The sequence below is a fragment of the Dermacentor albipictus genome, unplaced genomic scaffold (assembly GCF_038994185.2).
Source record: "Dermacentor albipictus isolate Rhodes 1998 colony unplaced genomic scaffold, USDA_Dalb.pri_finalv2 scaffold_23, whole genome shotgun sequence".
Classification (NCBI taxonomy): domain Eukaryota; kingdom Metazoa; phylum Arthropoda; class Arachnida; order Ixodida; family Ixodidae; genus Dermacentor; species Dermacentor albipictus.
In genome coordinates, this window is record NW_027225577.1 from 1,124,026 (window position 1) to 1,145,893 (window position 21,868).

The window sequence follows — 21,868 nt, forward strand, 5'->3', positions numbered from 1 at the left end:
TTTTCTATATATTATTTTTACCTTTTTTATTTAGCCTCTCCCCTCTATAATGTATACTTGCTCTGAAGGTACTGTAAATAAATAAATAAATAAATAAGTAAATAAATAGTGGAGCAACTATGGGAAGAGGGAATGGAACCTTCAGATCCAAAGTATAAAACTGGGAAATTTTACTTGAACAGCCGGCATATTAGAGGGCTTGATTACAAATTTTATGTACCATATATCATTCTATGAAAGAGAAAACCAACTCGACTAGCGTACAAAATCTGTCAACAAAACTCGTGTTTCTCTCTCTCTCTCTCGCGTGTAATTGGTCTGAAATGGCTCTGGTAAGTTGTTCACAATAGCGTCTGTCTGTACCTGTACATGACCGAATGTGAGGGCTGTGCAACGACGCCAATTTGGTTTCCATAACGACGAAAAGCGACTCCTGCTTTGAAAAGTTCCGCGCGGCTCGTATCGACATAGTAGAAGAGAGGAACGGTACCTGGACAGCACCAACCCCTAAAATTATTTCCGCTCGTATTTCGTAATTTTAAGGACACGCGGAATGTGTACTTTAAATCAGTGTTCCTCGTCCGGTTTTTTGTTTTGTTTTTTAGGACCGACTGCCACTTCTTTTTTATGCGCAGCGCGCGTAAGGGACAACAATAGCAGAGCTCTGGTTGCCGGCGTAGCCACTTTGTCCAGGCATGCAGCTGTAATGGCTTCAACATCACCAAAACTTTGCTAAGAAGCAACTTTACGTTCAAATATCGTAATATAAGCCCCGTACTGGAAAGCATTTACATGTTTGTCTATTTTGTAAGAGACGCAATGAATGGGGCCGGTCCTTAAGAAACGTAAATATGTTCGTTCTTACTGCAGCAAACCGAAGCTTCACGAGCGGTGGACAAGAATAGCTAAATAATCGATAGCAATTTAGGGCCACGCAGCGACTCTTGGAGAGAGTCTTTCAAGCAGGAACGTTGAAAGAGAGAACCAAATTGAGATGGGTCGGTGATCAAGAGGTAACGGGAATCCGGATGTAAGAAAAAGAATCCAGAATGAAGTCGAACGCACGTTTAGAGGCAGTCATTTTTGTTCGGCCGCCTCGGCTTTGTTGCGGGTAGTCGACGGAGCGACATTTCAACAGAGTGCTCTTTGGAGAAAAATACCCATCGTATGAAAAGAAAATTAAAAGAAAAAAAAACATGAGGGACCGGGAGACCAATGGAGTATGACGTTCAATTATCATATTTTTTTTCTTCGTTCAGGCAATATGCGGTTAACAAAGAAAAACGCATTACACCCGACGGGTAAAATGCAATGAGTTTACTGATACGTTGGTATATACTTTCTTTCCTTAACTGAGATTAATAGGGTCCATCCTAATTCCTATGCAAAAGTGATTGCTGTGCGAAAGTGAGGGCGATACTGTCCATGATTCGAAAAACGCAAGACTGACCCAGACTTAAACATAGAGGATCTCCGTGAGCATCCGTGGAGGGCTTATCTGACTGCGCGGACACGTGACTTTCCGGAGAGGGGTGTTTCGATTCCTCCTATAAGAGAGAGAGAGAGAGAGCAAATGATAAAGGAAAGGTAGGGAGGTTAACCAGGACTGAGCCCGGTTGGCTACCCTACACTAGGGAAGGCCGGTGTTTTTAGCGGGTGATGATATTTAGTTAGTAATGATAAATTTCACCACTCGGTTGATGTCGTAGATATACATATGTTCGTTGGGTAAGGGGTAAACGTAGCAAAGTGGTAACATTCGACCTCTGCTTCTTATAATCGACTTGATCTCTCTGGGTAGCGTTGGACCTGTTTACGGCGCAATGAGCTTCGTAGCAATGCTTTAGATACTTTTTAAGTTTCACAACTTCTTTCTAGGGAGCAAGGGCACTGCGGTCGAGCTTTGCACCAAGTTAGCGGCGCTGCCCTGTTGACATGTGCACGCTGGTTGCGGGTGTTTGCGCCGCTTCTTGCGCGGACCCCCGAATGTTAATATTGTGCGCACACTGTGGCTTGTAGGCAAACATTCATTTCGTCTTCTGAGAGGTAAACCTTACTCCTGGTGCGATACTTCATGTCATGTCATGGAACTACAGAGCAACATGCCGGCGTCTTTCATGTCTGTTTTCACCAGCAGGTACAGGAAAGCTCCCACAAGCGACACAGGATTTCCCCCCGCCGTCAGATCCGCGTTGTTACTTTAGAATTGGCAAAGAGCCATTTCTTGCGCGCAGAAAGGCTTGGGGGAAATCCTTCAGGGTGTCTGACGTACGGCTTCAAGTTGGTGACATAATCATGTCACATGTTACACGTCGCATGCCATAAGCGGCGAGGTCGTCAAAAGGGAGCGCGTTGCATGGGAACGCATAAAGTGTACTTCCCTGCTTGTTTCTTACCCCTTCAGTTTGCATTTGCTCTCACCAATAACATTGAAGATCGGCAAGACAAAGGTAACTTGCGCATGAGCAAGTATAGCAGAATCACGTCATGGCATGTCCGGAATATATCCGCAGGAGTCAACCCTTCCTTTGGACGTGCGCCTTCAGCTATGACGTCTAGAATATTATACTTCAGCTTAAACAACAGTAGAAAGAGATAAAGAAAGCAAATGGTCAAGAAATTGTATTTGTAAACATTGCTTAGTAGCACACGTTTTAAAATAAAATTCTAGGGTCTCACGTGCCAAACGACGATCTGATTACGCAACCCACCGTAGTCGGGGACTCCGGATTAAGTTTGATCGCCTGGGGCATGTTAACGTGCCCTCAACGCACGTGACACAGGCGTTTTTGCATTTCACCGGCATCGAAATGCGGCCGCTGCGGCCGTGATTTGATCCCGCTACCTCGTGCTTACAGCAGCGCAATACCATAGCCGCTAAGCCACCATGGTGGCCAATGTGGCATGTTTATGCCCGACTTTAAAGGAAAATAAGCTCAGGTGGAGCGACTCCCTTGGCTTGCCATTGTAAGGTTAGATTCGACCGTAGCTATAGCTCCATACATCCCCCTCCCCTCCCTCCTTTCTCTTCTTTCTCCCGTTATAGCCATTAATTCCTGCTCATAGAATGAAAAATACGCATAGGTGCCGGCGTGCAACATAAATATATGGTACCTTTAGTGCCTCCTTCCACGCTCAAACACGGTTGCCTTGTTCTTACGCGTCCCGGGAATAACACTCAACAATAAAGACATCTACGTCCCACTAAGGTCAGCCGCTCTGTAGCCATGCGCATGCAAGCATACGCATTGCCAAACACATCGGCACCTCAGATAACTGGCACCAGCTATTCTTTATATTTAGTTTACTATGCGCTAAAGAACGCCATGCTACAAACCCGGTTACGGCGCTGCCGAGATGACCAAGCTATCGCACAAGTACTAGCGCTGGTCATGCTGAAAGACGCGTTTCGAAGGCTTGGACCCTGAGAGGAACAGATGGCTGCGGGGGTATGGCATCAATCCCCTACATCGGCACTCTATTTGCAATTCTTTCCCCAGGACCGTAACAGCGTATTTGCGGATATTGAATTTCATCTAACCTTTTGTTTACCTTCTTTGGACCATGTTCTCTTGTTTTTTTTTTCTTTTTTTCAAGTCAACTGCAATCCGAGCTCGTTCCGTGTACCTTACCTTTCACGCGTCTTCCACCCTCTCCCCACACCTCTTGTTTTCTGTGCCGTCTCTGTGACCGAGGTAAACTTTTGTACCCTGTTCTTACTGCATCGTTAAACGTGCTACAGCTGTTCTTCAATCAGTCAGGACAACTGACACGCTCGGCTGGTGTTACACATGGTGTCGTCTTGAAGTTGAGGGAGCGCTCGCAAAATGGCCGGAGTGAAGACCACTTCGATTGGAATGCGCCAATTAGCAAGGCAAATGATCTGGTACGTAGGCAACTGTCTCCCGTGCACCACACATGGAAATTGAAGTCTCCGAGATGCTACAACTAGAGCACGGCATCGATAGTTGTAGTCCGCGTTTTATGGCACCGATAACATCGGCAATACAGGAAGCCTTTTCCACGAACTCAAAAAAATTAGCAAACATGGCAAACTGTTCGGAGTGACCGAGAGTTCCTTGTGTACTGACAAGTTTCATGGCTGTAAGCAAACAGAAATAGCCAAGACCGGAAGAAGAAACGGCTACGTCGTTACTTAATATTTTGATTTCGAACAGGTTTCTGAAAAAGCACTTTTAAGCTGTCTGCAACTTTGAACAGTATACTATGCGCAGTATTTGTCTTTCTATTTTGAATCGGCGATGGTACCAAGGGCTCGCTTCGAAATTCACGCCAATGGAGACAGTACATATTTTTTTTCTCCGTGCAAGAAATCTGTCGGTAGTGCCATCAAATCTTCGTGACATTACCCTCCGTATATGGCATCTTTCATCCACTCTAAAGGTGCCGCCCTAGTAGGGTTGTCAGCTATCGCGTAGACTAAGTCAGGACGGGTTTTAGGTGGTTTACGAAGGGGGGTTAGGTGGAGAAGGCGGCTGGCTACGACCGACCCTGCGAGTGCCAGGAGCCGATGGTCTACGATTTCTTTAGTTTCGCCCACCACGAGAACGTGGCGAGAGAACTTGACCTGTCATTGTGACTACAACAGTCCTTTAGATTTACTGTACCTAAAATGAAGAACCACTCGCTTAAAAAAAGCAAAAAAGAAGAACAACCCTAATGTCGCAATGGGGGTCATAGTGCTAGAAGACCCCGACAAGAGTGACATCAGAAGCACTCGTCCTGTCGTCTCGCTCTTGTTCGTGTCTAACCCAACCCAAACTAACCCAAACAACTATACTTTCCAAATGCCGCCGAAGTTGGTCGCTAATGCGATTCTGCCTCGGCGCGACGCTGAGGTGGCAGAGCCTTTGAAATCACGCCCTCTTCGGCAGTAAATGATCTCAAATTATCATGTCCAAAATAAAAAAGGACTTTCTGAGCACGCTTTAGTGCGTAGAGGGTCTCAACTACGCGTGTTCAAATTGTCATTTCCAAAAATGCACACTTCCCTTTACAATGACAGTTTAATATTTCGCTACTCGAAATAGCGCTTTCGTAACTTTCGTGGCACTTTCACTGTGTATCGTTGCTCGACTAACTGTTTTCGAACAACAAGATTTCTTTCAGCATGTGCACAAAGAACGCACTTTGTATACAAGTTGTTAACCTGATGCGCTCAGCAGTTTTAGCAGTTCCTATCAGTTCTTTTACGGCAAGCATTCAGGACAACTAAGACCAAAGGCTGGTCGTATTTGGCAAAGTTCTGACATTATCTTGTGGCTGCCTCATTCGCTCTTGAAAAGTTAAATGTCACCAGAATGCCCTCGCTAGTATATGCCCTTTTCTTACCAAGCTTCTACGCGGCATGCTCCGTAGTTCTTCCGCACCCCGTCTACAACCCCTCGAAAGGGCTGTATTTTCTCACAACACACCCAATTAACCACGATGCTAGTAAGGATGTGCGTGCAAGCCGAACAACCTCAATTTTCAGCATGGTGCGACGTTTCGTTCTTCAAATATCTGCACATAGATTTTTTTTTATTGAGATCAGTGCTTGGGGGCCCTAAGGCACTATATGTACGCCGTAAGACCAGTGATGTGTATGAAATCAAGCAGTGTTCTACGGTATGTATTGTTGTGCACCCAGCTATCATAGCTAGTAGTGGCACCGTATCGTAAATGAGATTGTAGTACGAGAAGGGAGCGTTCCGCTTGCAAGCCGGAACAAGGTCTAAATGCATATGGGTGGTGGGCGTGTGCTTCCATCACTGGAAAGCGATACATCATTGACATGTGGCACCCAATGGAAAGTACGGCGGATTGCATACCAATCTCACAGCAGACCGGTGTAAGGCCCCGCCCAGTCCCAAGCCTCCTAAGCACAACTTCCTCCGCCCTAGTTAGGTGACGATGGAGGGAGCAAACACGCGTGTGTTCCGCCAGAGGTAATGTTTACGGTCACGGAGTCAAGTGAGCGGTTGACGGAAAATCTCGAATAGGAGGGCTGTGTGCCAGTATTGTACCTTGACTTGTACCTTGACAAACTTTAACTTGATTTCACCACTCCAGTGTAATTTGACACAAGTCAAATTACACTGACGATTCAGGATATGTATCGTTTCACATATTTCTGTCGCCTTTTGCACCTTCCAGAGTTTTTGAACAGCTGCTAAGGAGTTAGTGAAAACATCCAGGTGTCTTTGGTGTAGGCAGTGGAAAGGTAGCCCCTTGAAAGCGTCGTTTATGACGAAGTTGCATTACCAAAGTGCCGGCTTCTGTATATATGCAACGCTTGTGGCCTCTGACAAAATCATACGCAGGGCTAATAAACAACGTCTTCCCGCCATCTAGTAGGGTAGCAGAATGATATTTTTCGTGCCATTCAAGCCACCAAGAGATATGTGCAGGCCAGCATCGTTTGAGCGAGGTTGTAGACAGTTGTCAGTGAAACAGGCCGCAAGGCCTGCAGCTTGCTTGGGGTATTTCCTGCCATTGGATCAGGAACAACAACTGAATGCTTTCAATGTGGTGGGACGTTTCCAGTTCCCTGTACTTTGTTAATAACCTGATGAAGTACGCTAACATCTATTCCTTCCATGTCCTTGAAAACTTGATAGGGAATACCATCGGGACTAGGTGTCGTTCATGTCTTTGACGTTTCGATTGGCTCTTTTAGTTCAGTCATGCTGAAGGCGCTCGATATGTCTGGCTGCGCACTTGGATCAGGCGCGTAAATGTCTGGGCATTGTACAGATGAGACATGATTATACTTAGGGAAAGGGTTCCAGCGCTTTGTTCTGCATACTCGTGTGGCGTACTCTGCATCGCGTGCCGAACTCACGCAGCCGGGTCAGGCACGTTGCACTCAACAGCACGTTGCACTCGAAATAGCTCCAAATGTATTCCAAAATACTCTTTTTCCGACTCCAGATCCAGATTTCTCGCGCAAATCAGATCAATGCCGACGAGAGAACTGTTTCTCGTGTCATCGTGCCTTCGTTACTAGATGGTTAGCGCATGTCCGGCTGCCGGAATTCCCGGACGCATACACTTCTGCCTAACGACGCTTTACCCTAAGTTGCAGAAGAGTTCGGCTGACATTGTTCTTCGTCTACTGTGGTTGTATTCGGATTAGCGCGTCTCTCGTTAACGCGTCTCAGCTTTGTGTTTGAAAGATTCCGGTCCCAATACGAGCTTAGTAGCAAAAGCTTTTGCTTCGAGCTAGTCCCACACTCAGTTTCAGTTTGACTGCTGTACAGTCGACAAGCAATAAACCCTTCTCAGACAATTACAATTTTCGATTAACTCCAACTTCTGTAACCCACCCGGTCGGCCTATTACGTACTGAATGTATCTAGCTGTCTAATTCAAAAGATCATTTCAGTTCGCTCGAGCTTTCTCGGCTTCCCAGTCGAGATAGCGACGTGGCCCAAAGTTGTAAATAAAGCCAAGTCCACATCTAATAGCTCGGCAGACATCTATGTTGATTTGTGCCAGTGGGTGATTTGTGCCAGCCCTACAACTTGGTCGCAACCAAGTTGTGGGGCTCGTTCTCTTCCAAAAGCCATTTAATGTGCTTTGGCGCATACGAGAGAGAGAGAGAGAGAGAGAGAGAGGGAAACTATTTTCAGATTTGGTGGGTATGGTGAAAAGGCTCTCGTGCCAGAGCCTCCTTTATGGCGTTCTTCAGTGCAGCACTGATTAGCTCCGCAAGGTACCGTTCTTCGGCGGCGCTGATGAGCTGTGGGACGTTTCAAGGTTTAGATGCTGCGGTCGGTGGTTTCTCCTGGTCTGAAGGCTGCGGGGTGGCGCGCGTTCATCATCGAAGTTCGCTGTGACTCTCTTGTCGAGATGCACCGTTTCATGCATCTCGACAGCAAGGGCTTCGCTTTGACCTAGTCCCGCAGAACGTGGGATTTGCACGATAATAAAGCGAATGGTTGGAGGAGTACCTGGCCTCCGTTGATTAAATGAGTGGTTTAAGCGCAGATGCGCAGCCGCTATCAGGCCATCGTCGTCACGTTGCCGTCATTCCATTGTTGTCAGACTGCCGTCTTCGTGCCGTATTCGTACTGTATTACGTTGTCGTTGTGCCTTCATTATATCTGTCGGCGTCGTTCAGACGTCGCCACCCTGCCATCGTCGTCATGGTCACGCTATCATGCTGTGCACAAAACAGGCCAATTATAATTTGTAACGCCTTCATCAAAAACCGTTATCGACGTAAGGAGTAGTGTTCGAAGGTATAGCTATAGCTTTTCCGTCTACTCCCTCCGGATCGCGTAAGCTATTCGCATACTTAGCTCTTCCCCCAGTGCAGGGTACCAAACCAGAAACTCTTCCGGCTAACCTCCCTGCCTTTTCTACACTATTTCTCTCTGTCTCTGACAGTGATCTTGGATGGTTCCCGCAACAATTTTGTTTCTACAGAGTTAACATTTTCGTATGCTGTCGGCACGTGTGAGTGTGTTACATAGGAAGAATAATAGTCTCAGCTTCGTAGGAGCGTCTTGTGATGACTGGCTCTAATGTAGCCTACCCGTCCCTTTGACCATACAGTTATCAAACAATGACAAAACTAAGACAACGACAGGAAAAAAAGCGCAGACAAAACAAGGATAACCATTATGATTGAGGAGCTCGTCCAATGCCGCATAGCTGACGAGAACAAACTGCGTGTGTTGATGCATGACGAAAGAGCCGTTGTTCCACCCAACACAAGCACAGAGGAGACGAGATCTGCGTGCATCACTTGTGCGCTCGCCTTCTCGCTTTTTCTCTAGGTTTGCGTCATTGCTCTTTCATGGTGCCTGACGAGCATGGCGCTTTGCCGGCTGGCCTAAACCTCTTTCCTAACATGGTCCGTTTTCCTCCAATAAGAAATGCATGGTCCTCCCTTGTCACTCTCGCAACACGTAGGAGACCTCCAAATCACCTGATCATTCGCCTCCACCGCACCGTATTGATCGCAGACATTACTGTCCTCACAGCCCTACGTAGAAGGGTTGCGTGGTATTATTATAAGGATAATAGTTTATGTTATCTACGTCATGGACCAAATACATGTATTCGTCTATGATAGCGATCCGGCTGACGACCCGTTTTAAGAAAAAAATTCAGGCAGCACCCACATCACGACAACTGCCGACGTTAATACGACCAGCAACAATGATCACAACGACGGCTTGATGATGCCGGTATGAAGATAATCAGATGACAAACCTTTGTAAAGACGACAATGGCGGGACCTAACCGGCATCACGACGACTGCACGATGATGGTGCAATGACGATTCCGAAATGACGACGCTGGTATAATGACGGCTGCGTGACGACGACTCTATGACGACGATGGGGTGTGCACGACGTCACTACGAGAATCGGTAGACGAAGCTGGAATGACGACGACCAAACGATTACGACGGCATCGCGACCACACGAGCACATGCCCAATGGCCCAAGCCACCAGACAAGCTGGGTCTATGGGGCCGGAAACACGGTTAGAGATACACACGCACGTAGATAGATTACTGGAAAGTGCGCCAAGGTCATCTTAGAAATGCTAACAGCGTTAGAAAGTTCTTAGGCTACAACTGTTCGTAAAAGCAGATGCCAGCTGATCGTGATTATTATTACCTATTATTAGCACATGCGGCGGCCCGCGAATGCAAACTGCTGCTTGCGAACAAAAGCTTTGCGTATTCGTCCCAAGTTCGGCGACTCGCTTTTCGAAAGTTCGCCACAATGACCATGTTTGCGTCAGTCCCAAAAGAAATACTGCAATCAATATGGAAGTGTACTCATTGAAAGCTAACTTTGCCTCATTATAGACTTTCACTGTCTTTGGACGAAGCTATATCATTCCACACTATTTATTTTAACGCGGACTGCTTTGAGTTCACCCTACCGGCATTACCTGTTAACGCAGTCAACAGATGACGCGTGCGATGGACTACACTTTCGGTTCTTTCACTTCGTACGTACTAGCTTTGAGTAAACTATGTCACTTTATCGAAATATCGTGTGCATCTTTTATTTATATTATACATCTTCTTTCATCAGGCCATAATTATTTTCTCGTCGATAAAAAACGCGTTTATTTATTGTCTTTCCCAGATTATAAGCAGATCCAATCACTTTTTGGAATCAGTTGGTTTGCTTAATGAGAAAAAAGTGCATAGCTATTTCATTTCCAATACTATTCACCCCCAATAACCGCAGTTGTGCTTTCATAAAATTAAAGTTACTTCCATTCCTGCCCGCTCGAAATAAAAACCGGGCATAATGATACATTAGAGGCCATCGTAATTGCCATCAAGCCTGCAAAAAAAAAAGAAAGAAAAGCGTCCCGGTATAAAACGAAGTGACGAAGAAGAGAAACGCCACGCCACGAGGACCAGCTAAGGTGCGAGAAGAAGAAGAAAGGAATGCATCGTTTCTCGTGAGGCCTGCACGGGCGAGCACGGACTACGCGAACGCCTGTGTGCCGCCGCAGCAGCTGCCTGCCGAACGAGCCAAGAGCGTACAGGTACGTGACTTCACATGCGTGACTTTAACCGCTTTCTTCGAGGCGGCGTCCGCCTGCAAGCACCACGCGACATGCGTTCGACGTTGACATTCTTTTTTTCTCGCGCGGGCCTCGCCGTGCCGCGCCACTCCATGCGCGGCGTTCCAAATTCAGACTATGATATGACCCGCATTCGGGCAGTCGTTCAGCGTGTAGATTTGCGGTCCCTCTTCTCTTTATTGAACTTGCCCTGCGGTTTGAATTTTATTTGCAGTTCCTGATATGAGTAGCCAGCAATTTTTTTTTGAGGTACTTTTTTTTTCTGCGACGCGCTTTTACGATGCCTACACCTTGCGCGTTTCTGCAGAAGGGTTAACGGTGGGTTGGGTCCCTTCTTCCGCGTTTCTTGCAGCGAACAGGTGAATTGAGTGAGTCAGTTCGACTTACCTTGTACTACTGCGATTTGCTTTTAGCGGTGGCCGAAACTGCTCGCGTTGTTTTAAGCGCATATCCGTATTTTTTCCCCCTGTTTCTTCGGACATCAGTTCGTGGTCGATGGCCGAGACTGGTTGACGATGCCTCGTCTTTTTCAAAATCTGCGTGCAGCTGGTCCAGGCACCTGTCCCATGTTCACAGCACTCCCTCTTTGATTTAATAAATTATCAGGTTCTTTTTTCTTTTCCATAGATTTTTTCTCCATAAGCCATATAGCTTTGGTTAGTAGGGCTAGCAGCTAACTAGTAGCAGGCAGGACCACGGTTGAGGCACTTCTGTTGGGAGTCTCGTAAATTCTGTTCAAGGTTTTTGCTTCTCATGGGCTAGTTTTCTGCGTCGCTGCTGTAAACAATATTGTGTTTATTTTTGACAGCATAAAATTTATGGCCTTCTAAGATCTTGTCTCGACACTGTTAGTGTTAGGTTGTGTTGCATTTTGTGCCTATGGTCTCTCTCATAGTATATTCCTATTAGATTTTTCTTTCTTCCATCCCAGATACGACGCCGACAACTTTACACTTCTATTTTAATGCCCTTTCGCTTTTGTTTGTTTCCGAGGCCTCGTCTACGCGTTGTGCCTTGTAATCTCGCCAGCACATACGTCAGCTGTCACGCCCTGCTCAGCTGGTGTGGACTTTAGATAATTCGATTTTTGTCTAAATAACTAAACAATTCCGGCCATTACCTCCCCTTTCATGTGGCTGAGCCTTAACAAGAATTCATGAAAATACTTTTCTGAAATATTCTCGTTTTGCTTTGTTTTTTTTCCTGCATTTTTTTGTTGTTGTTGACCTGGTGTTGAGTTTACACAGCTTTTTTGTTTCGAGATGCTACCCAACTTGACGATTAGCTGTTACCTACTTATGCGAACGATCCTAGCATAAGAGCTTATTTTGTGAACACTGATAGCTCTTGCTTTTGACCCTGATATACATCCTATGGTAAGAATAAATATTTTACAGCCAAAAAATAGGGCTGGACTCTCCATTAGCTACAGACTATCCGCGACTTTCATGGCTCGGCTATTAATAAAAATTCAGGAATGAATTAAGACTAGCCCCGTTCCATTTTCTTGCCGTGGTGGGCCAATCCGGTTTTCTTTGGTACTTCATTCCATTCACCATATCACTTGGTTTACTTGAGAAGCTAATTGAATGATTTTGTTCGAAAACGTGATAAACCACTATTCTTAGTATTTATTTATTTATTTATTTATTTATTTCGACCCTTGTACGGCATACATATAAAGCATATTTTTACAATATGTCACCATGCCCCGCCAGACAGTTTCGCTAGGGGCTATGTGTCCTGCTTACCTGAACGTAAGACGCTTATCTACAAGTGCATCTTTCTTAGTTAAGCACTATTTTTCTTTACGAATGCCGTGACCGCGATGGTTTGTTAGTTGTTGATGTTAGTGGCTTGTCGCTAGTGCCTACGAATGTCGAAAGGTTATTGCTGTTGGTATGTCGTTTGCAATTGATCAGATAAACTTTCAAAGCGACCCACTATTGTTCTATAGAGCTGCCACAGTCAATTCAAAATGGAGGACTTTGCTTACAAGCTTCTTGCTTCTATGTTAAGAGTTATCCGTCTCCATATCTGGTATAACTTCTTTTACTTTACATTGAGCTGGAAACTGGAAGCTGGAAAGTGATAGTTGATGGCTGTCGGACGATACCAAACATGATCCGGTTCAACTTGTTGAGCTACGCGCTTTTTTCGATTCGTGTTTAATTTCTGTATTACTTATGACCCAACTGCGCGTAGCCATGCAGTACTCCTGTTTAGCTGCAGGTTTTTTTTTTTCCGAAAGGGTGCGAACTTGTGGATCACCGCATTACTTGTGACTTAGGTGGCTCGTCCAAGAGCGTCGCCCCTTGATTTCGTCTCAGTTGATGTGTACTCACTCAACCCCTTTCTTCGAAACCATCGAGGTTTAACGTACAGTCAACACGCCATGAACGCTTTATACCAGATTACTGAACATCTGACCTAACCGTAAGTTACCGCTGCCGTCAACGCGTGTACGTGACAGGGACGAATAGTATAGGGAGTCTAGCTAAAAGGCTACCTCACCGAAGTGTGCCTCCGCGCGCTGTGTCCGTATCTGGCGGGGCGCAGGGCGTCAGTCGAGTGCGATGTGCGACAAGGCCGAGCAGGACCCGGAAGCGACTGTACTGACCAGCAACCCGGCCTCAGAGACCGACGAGCGGCAGAGCTCCTATCCGGAGCCTGTGGACACCCTAGGCTCGTCACCAGTGGCGTCAGAGAGGTAATTACCATCCTCTCACTATACGCACGCTCGTGTCCACACATTTTTGAAGCAACTGTGTCTTAAGTCTTAAAGCAAGAATTAACGATGTCATGTTCAATTGTGGGGCTTAACATCCAAAAACTGCACAGCTGCTTATTAGCGACGCCATTGCGGCGGGCACCGGAATAATTTTGGCCACCGGGTGTTCTTTAACGCACACCCGAAACACAGTGCACGAGCGTCTTTTGCATCCCGCCTCCATCGGAAGGCGGCCGCCGCTACCGCGAATCGAACGCGCGACATATCGCTCAGCAATGCAACGCGCTTCTTGCGCACGCTACATGTTTTACATTCATGATCAGGGTTGTCAGAGCCCTGCCAGAGTTGTTGTCTAAAGAACGTACAGACATTGTTTTTAACGAGTTACAAAACTGTTATCACGGGAAGATTGCAAGATTTGTGATATGCAAAAAGTGAAATGCGTTATTTTATCGCTTTTACTTTTATTTTAATTTATTTATTTTTCGATGCCGACGCCTCAGCATTGTGATGCTTATGAGAAAATTACTCAATGATGCAAAACAAAACAAGATGTTATATTTTTTTTTTGTCGTATTCGCTTCGCCGTTGCTAGGGCAGAGTTCAGATGATCTGCAGCCTCATGCTGTGCTTACAAGTCTGAAGTCGTAGCACACAAGCATCCATAATTGTGCGCTGAATGGTTCCTGCGGTCAATCGCCATACTGTGGGTCTCGCATTCTCTCCTTTCTAGGTCCTCCATATGTAATTAGCCTTGTCACACCTCACTCTTCCTTAACACCCTTGATATCGCCCCTCTTTGTGTCATCTGAGCCTGCGTCTCACTATTGACTGGCCTCTTAGGGTTTTCAGAATTTCCTGCTCCATGGCCAATGTACACTGCGCTCATCTCACTAACTCATGGTCCTTCTCGCTCGAGCTAGCTGTCATTCTGGTAATTTCCTATTTAACGGCCCTAACACACTTAAGTTACCGTTTACTTGCATTGCGCGCCTGCCAGCACTTATGCTGCCTTCTATAATAGCTAGGAACAAACGTGAAAACTAAAGACAACATCAGTCCAGTGGTAGCACGTTCATGACAATACGCGCGGCCTTTTCCACTTCTCTGCAGAATCTGGAATACAGTATGAAATGCTCACCAACGCAATGGCAACGTGCTGCATAAATCCCACTCCACTGCCACGTTGTTTACAGACTATGTTACTTAAAGGACTGCTGAAGTGAAATTACATTATGTGACGCGTACGAGCATTTCGAAAAATCAAAGCTCCTTCCTTAAAGAAAGACGCTTGAACGCGAAGCTTTCTCCCTATGCAAACTGAATCAAAGTCAAAGTCAACGATCACGCAATGAGCCCAAGAAATGCTGAGCGACCCGATGCTACGCATATATGATTTGATTCTTTGTTTAGCATTGTAGCGTTTGAACGTTGAAGTTGAATGAATGCCTATTTCGTTCAGTTGCATAGCCTTTATTTTAGATCATGTAGCCATTGATTACACGCACACACTCACACTTTCACGGACGACTCTACACTTGCGTACGACAGCCTCTTCTTCTGCGGTGTGCTGCACCGACGGCCTACCCATGGTGACGGCCGGAAATGCACTGCGTGACGCACGTAATGCAATGCAGATATGTGCAGTTCGTCTGGGTAGCGTAGCGTTCGACCGTCTTTCTAGGTCCTAAGACGAGCCCGTATTAACGCGCACTTGCTGACTCCAATGAGCAGGGAAGCTCAGCTAATCGCGACAGGGGCGGTGTCATGCCTAGCAGACGTAACTTGCGCTTCCAGTGAACTTTGTGCGCATGCGCCACTCTTGCTGAGCTCGTCAGTTCGTGCCGTTATCAGGCACTGAACGGCTGGCCATTCGACGCTGGCGTGGTACTGCGAAAGTAACTGTAGTGTTCTACGCACATGCGTAAGTTGGCTTTTCTGCAGTGCGTTTTCGGTGCTCATGGACGAATCAGCGAGACGGAGAAAGCTTCGCTCTAAGACAAATACAGAATGCTCGGACATTAACAGTGCTCCTGAGTCATCTCGAGATCTTCTACAGCTAAGCTGTAGAAGAGAGCGAGCCTGCAATTTTTGTTTTCTTTTCCATGGCGCAGAACGAACAGTCCAAACACAGGGAGCAGTTGCAACAGCGCAAGTTCTTCCAATCCAAGCGCAGTAAGCGAGAAACCGCAGTTTTACATCGAGGTGGACGCCAGTTCTATGGTCAACTTGAAAGCCGGAACCCAGTACACATTGGTACCTTTGGATTCGGATCAGGCGACGGCGGCTGCCATACCAACCTCTGGCTCCATTGCTCAGACGCTGTGAGTACTCACATAAAGAAGCGACAGTTCTGTTTTTCTATTACACGCGAAAAGTTGCAAGGGCCAATAGCTAGGCTTCTTGCAAATCAGGAGTATCTTTCTACAGCTCGACAGAGCTTTTCTATTTTCTAATGGTATTTCTAGTATTCTCTATGGTATTCTCTAATGGTATTCTCTAATGGTATTTCTGTAATTGCAATTCCATGCTAGCGTTTACAGATGCGAACATTGTGACGATTATACACAACCACCGCATTTATTACAATAAATTTTAGCAATGGTTAGGATGTCTAGCCTAATTTTTGTTAGATGTGATGATAGTTGATAGTTCTGATGCTATTAAAATTCGTACACTTTACTCAGTACCAAGTGTTTTGCTGTAAAGATGCTAATCTGAAAATGCGCAGATTTAATGATAATCGCCATGCTTGGAGCGTATCTTTGTCGTTTTTGCTACCAGTATAAACCTTTTGTACTTTCTAGGTCAATGCAAGAAACACGTCTCAAAAAATATACTTAGATTCTTGGATATCACGTGCCAAAACCACAATTTGATTATTAAGCACGTGGTAGGAGAGGAACTCCAGAATAATTTAGACCACCTGGAACATACACCAAATGCACGTTGCACTAACAGCTTTTGCATCGTGCTGAAGCACAGCAGCCGCGGCTGTGATTTGACCCCGCACCTTTTCCCTTAGCAGCCCTACGCCATAGCTACTAGGCTACTACGGCGGGTCCCTCAAAGGCCCTTCACTGGCGACTCCACATTATGGGTTGATATTCTAGCTGGGCTGCTACAAAAGTCGATGCGGTATTTGTACCTTCAGATTTAATAATATATAACACTATTGTGCGAAAGCCCAGGTACTTCAACTTCTTTCCCGTCTATCACCTTTCTTGTTTCTTTTTGCATGAAAGAACTACGATGTTGTGTTTCGCCCCTTTGTTTTGGTGCCGCTCGCTTTCAAAATTACGTCCTAAGGAAAAACTCAATATAATTTTAGAAAGCGGCTCGCATATCTCATTTATGTTCTCCACAGAAGACGCAATGGTGTACATTGGTCTTTGTTCTTGAACTACGTATTATCTCGCTTGTAACGTTTACCAACTTTACGTTGCTAATTAGGATACCACATGTTCATAAACACATCAAAGGCTTGCTTGCTGAAACCGTGTGATACCTACTTCTTTGACATCTGTACATATCAGGCACCCATAGACTGAACGCGAAATTTCAATTCATAATAAGTTAACTGTTCAACGAACGAACAGCGTTTGTCAGTTCTGTCATTCACGCGTAAGTAAGTAGCACTGTCAGGCTATTATTCGCTGGCTATACTGTTATTACGCGAACCATTTTTCGTTAAATAATCATGGTGGGATTTACTTGACTGCCTTTGATAGATCCGTGAACTGTTAGTGCTGTAAGAGTGTCTACGACTCAAATTAAGATGTAGTGCGTAAAGGTGGAGGCCTTAGGTTCTGCATCGCTGAAAAGAGTGCTTCTTCATGCCATATTCTTTCCTAGGTTTACATAGGGCGTTTCTTGCTGTTTCTTGATGTTTGCTTTTTTCTTCTCAGTGCTTGGGGCCGTACGCTAGACGGACGATTGCCTGGTGAAGAGCCAACCGGAAACCCTAGAGTCGTCTCGAAGGTAGGGCAAGTTCTCATTTTAGCGTGATTGATTGATTGATTGATTGATTGATTGATTGATTGATTGATTGATTGATTGATTGATTGATTGATTGATTGATTGATTGATTGAGTGATTGATTGATTAAAAATAATGTGCCTTATTGATACGTTGGGTTATAGTGGACTGCTCCAGAACAATTCGGACTGGTTCTAATTCTTTCAATTCCAATTGCAAGAATCGATTCGATGAACTGAGTACATCTCTACAACACATCCATATTATTTAAGACGATGTTTTCACCATAGCCGGCCGTTTCTCAGTTGTATATAAGTATTTCATCTTCATACAATTCTTATTTCTTCGTCGCCAGTACTTCATTTTATGTTGGGTCACTGTTGCTCTCTCACGCGTTCAACTTTAACCCAACCACCATCCACTTCATTCCTCTAGTTCTTGGGTTCACACCTTCCATGGTATCGCCGTTCCACTCTTTTTTGTACCGACGTTGTTGTTACGGTGGACGCCACGTTCTTTCTTATAAAGTGTGAGAATGATCTGTTTTAGCTACTGTTACAATTCCTGAACTGCAATAAACCGCAACTCCTGCTCATATGTCCTCGAACTGACATTTCCAGGATGTGGTTGCTCGAAACTGCTTCCCTGGCAGACCTCACATATATCTTCGGATTATCGTTTCTGCCGCTTTTATCTTGAGAATGTTACCCCTGCTAACAATCTGTGTGCTGACATCAATTCACGCGATGAATAAATTCACTTCCACAGAATGGGTTGCGTCAAATGATCCTATAGCCTGTTACAATATCAGCATAGCCACAGTTCTACGTCGAAATGGCTAAAAAAGGAAAGTCCATGGTGGAAATGGAGAAAGCTACGTCGTAGGGACGGACGAAGGCTTTTTTTAAGTAGAACAACAATCAGTCTAGTCGGTCACTTCTTTTTTTTTTTGCGCACAGTCCCGTCCCTCGCTCCACTGCGATATCCTCGCCTTCCTTCTTACGAGACGACAGTCATTCTGCTGGAGTCAACAAACAACTCAATTCTGCATAGAGCAAATCTTCGTTTGAGAACCATCCTGTCTGTCGGCTTGCTATTTAAGCTTGGTTGGTGTCTTTTATTGGAAATCATTATTTGCTTCATCTGAGTCGCTTTGCAGCAAATAGGTAGGTGAGCTTCTAACGGTCTTGATTTCGGGCTTCTTAATGGAAATAAATGTGTGGCCGACGGTAGAGTCAAACCTCTAGCTTCCAGCACAGCAGCCGAATACTCTATTACGTAACGCTATTCTACAGCAAAGCTGTTTATGCGCACCCGGTGCAGTCGTTGGAGTTCACTAAAACTGTCATCATCAGCAATGGATCAAGCGTCGTCTTCTTCCACAACTGGCTAGGCTTGTTGGTGCCCCTCGGCGCCACCACGCCCGTACCACTGCTCCCGCGTTCGTCGTCATCGTCGTCTTCTTCCGCAGCTAGCTCCGTTGCCGGTCGTCATTCCAGCGTAGAATTTCACTTCTGTTCTGTCGTCATAATGGGGAGACCGCGTTTACGGGAGTATGAGCCGTTGCTTAAATGGGTATGAGCCATTCATTGTCTCACGTGACGGACATGTTTAATTTTGAAGGTACTTAATTTCGAAGAATCGCAAGTGGCAATGCCAGGCGGATGCTGATAACCACGCTACCGAGAAAACTCGAGACATCGAACGCTAGCGCAACAGCGAACTGTGGGCGTACCGTCACTGACGTCGTTATCTCCATCGCTGCCGAACGCGTGCGTAATCTCATTAAGAAACACAAAGACGTCAATCGTCAAACCAATCCAACCAATCGTCAAGTCGATTGCAGCACCCACATCTCCAGTGGTGGGCCTTGCGCCCAATATACGGGGCTTTAGATTAGTGGTTTCGCACATTCCATCCTAGCTACAACTATGGGAAGACCACCAGTAGTGCGTGCCCGTCAGGAACAAACTGCCTACCACGAGCGTCAGCGAGAGTTGGCTCGTTGGTCAGCGAAAGTTTACTTGTATGGTGTAAGAGCAATCTGTGAGGATAATAGTATAGATGCACAGGGGGCCAGAAGTTTCGTTTGCACACTGTTTCCGCCACTTAGTTCGCGTTCAAGCGAGAGGCAGCACGAAAGTCAATTCGCTCGCTGCTGCTTCCGTGCTTCCTCCCTCCACTGTTTCGACAGCGAGTTTCCGTGGTCATCAGGTGAGATGTGTTCAGGTTTACTTGAGCGCGCATGACACCACGCTTCTTAATTTAGTTCGTAAGCGAATGTTTGCAAATTTATATGGCCGATAAAACTACTATCCTTACTTCATATAGCGGTCTGTTAATTTGTTATCGCAATCGATGCTTCGTCCTTCGGGGAAAACTGCAACTTTTTTTCTTTATTGTCATATTTGCAATTTCTTAAGCAAGCACACCAATAGAAATACGGCGAATAACACACCATCTAGCCGAACTTGAGCTCTCGCGTTCTTTCTAAAGTGTTTTCATCTACGGAAGGTTTTCGGCGCACGCATACTCGCCTCGGGACAAAGCGAGCTAGCTCTTTGAGACCAGTTTGGCACGTGCGCCGCATACTAGTTTCTGACATTCTTCTCTCGGGGCTTCTAGCACTTCGAGGCACTGCGTTGACTTGTCGCCCAGCCTTCGGAATCAACCAATGTTCCCTAGTCCTTTCCCCATTACAGCTAACACGACAGCGGCTGTGCACCATTGCACCACCTTCACGATCAACGTGGGTCGAACAGATTTTCTTCGACGGAGCACAAATTTCGACGTCGTTTTAACATAGATTACATGACAGACATAAGTACGTACGAGTGTGTAAACACTTCGTCGGAGGTGACGTGACAATCCCCGTGTTTCTCGCTTAAGCTCCTCCAGTACCTACAACTGCGCACTATCCAACAATCGACATGTCGAAAGCTCGCGTAGAATGGTCAGAGCATAAACCATGCCGTGACTGTCGTACGAGTGCCGTCGTACGAGTATCGTCGCCGTCGTCCTCATCTGGCTGCTGTCGTTGCAGACGCGTAAGCTCGCATCACGCGCACCAACTGCTCGGTTTTCACAAATACGTTCGTCTCCCTAGTAGCGCTTTGCGGAAGCCCAAACAATGCTGGATAGCTAGCCGCCTGCAAAACGTTCCATATAACAGCAATTCCAACAGGGCGTGGGATCTGTATTGCTTTTTTTTATGATAACTACTCGGATTTTAATTGCGTCCACCGTGTGCTTTGCTAGTCGCTTTTTTTGTAAGCGATAGGTGACATTCCCATTAAAGTGGTGCTAAAGCTCTTTTGGAAACGGGGCTAATAAACCGTATTTACCTTCGCGACTGCTTGATCGAAGCCTGATCACGTGAGCCTGAGACTCGGGCTATCAAGACAGCGTCTCAATGACAACAATGATGGCACTGTGATAGTTTGAACACAAATTTCGATGCGTTGTAAGGTCGCCGTTAACGCGTGAGCCAAATTTGGGCACTTTCACGCGCTGGGAACGTTTTGCGTTTTGCATCGGATGGCGCTAGATCGTGATCTCTGGTGAGCATGCTCGGAGCGCATCTGCCAGCGTCGGTGTGGCCTTTCAAGACGCCAGCTGCTTGGGCCTCTCACAAAATTAAGCATTTCGAGACATTAGACACGCACCTGCACTTTGATTTGTGCAACCAGACTGAGTCCATGCTTAATGAAGGTAGCCGAGAATTGCACGCGTACGTGAGTTCGTGCTCGTAACTGCCCAGTCACATATGAAAAATGCAATTACCTACTCAGCTGAAGCACGACGTTCGTGCATAGATCAGCGAAGGACGTCGTCTCGAGATCACACCGTGTTACACTAAAGGCTAGTCCATCAGCTGGTTACGTCGTGTTGTCTGCTGCTGGCTACAAAAGTTCTAGCACTGGTTCCCCGTTATTGATCCACGTGGAAGGAAATGCAATGTCTCTACACTGACTCCACTGCAAGTCGAGCGAGAACCTCCGCGTTTATAAAGCAGTGAACGCCAGAAATGAACCTCCCGTCATCAACGAACTGCCCGTCATCAATGAAAACAAAGAAAAGACCGTGTCGTAGTAACGTACAGCTGGCGTGCGATGGTGGCAATAGCTCCTCAAAGGAACATTTGATTTCCAGCAACTCCTCTCCTAAAAATGTATTCAAGTACTTCAGGTAGGAGGATATGCGCAAAGTACGACCCCTTAATGTCAAGCACCTTCCATGAATATGCAAACGCAGGTTCATTATCTTTTCAGGTTCAGGCAAACTCTTCCTATTCCACGAAACTTCCTCCTATATGAAGGTCTGCGTGCAAATGATTTGCTTGCGTATTCACTGTTTGCATGCTCGCTTACGCGATAGTCAAATCAAAGTACCTTATATCGGATGCGGCCTTGACCGTGGCGCCACTCCAATTCTAAATGTTGCTTGGCGGCTTGGAGCTACTTTCTGTGCGTACAAGGTGAACCTTGAGTGCGTTAGCCAGTGCCGTTTCTCGCCAAGGTAGCAGATGGGGAACATTTTTTTTAATCGAACCGTGAACATTTGGCCTTGTTGTTATACCAATACTAAATA

The 21,868-nt window shown here is 46.0% G+C and overlaps 2 protein-coding genes across 4 annotated transcripts in view; one reads left to right on the forward strand and one right to left on the reverse strand.

Annotated features, from left to right (window-relative positions):
• Window positions 1-21,868, reverse strand: part of LOC135898911 (sodium- and chloride-dependent glycine transporter 1-like) — a 968,957-nt gene that overhangs the window by 871,988 nt on the left and 75,101 nt on the right. The window lies entirely within an intron of this gene.
• Window positions 10,374-21,868, forward strand: part of LOC139052459 (uncharacterized) — a 31,899-nt gene continuing 20,404 nt past the window's right edge. For all 3 annotated transcript variants that reach the window (XM_070529576.1, XM_070529578.1, XM_070529577.1), the window contains exons 1-4: window positions 10,374-10,530; window positions 13,129-13,279; window positions 15,415-15,624; window positions 17,209-17,281. In XM_070529576.1, the coding sequence (XP_070385677.1) occupies window positions 13,146-13,279; window positions 15,415-15,624; window positions 17,209-17,281 (417 nt within the window). In that variant the 5' untranslated portion in view covers window positions 10,374-10,530; window positions 13,129-13,145. The remainder of the gene's footprint in view (window positions 10,531-13,128; window positions 13,280-15,414; window positions 15,625-17,208; window positions 17,282-21,868) is intronic.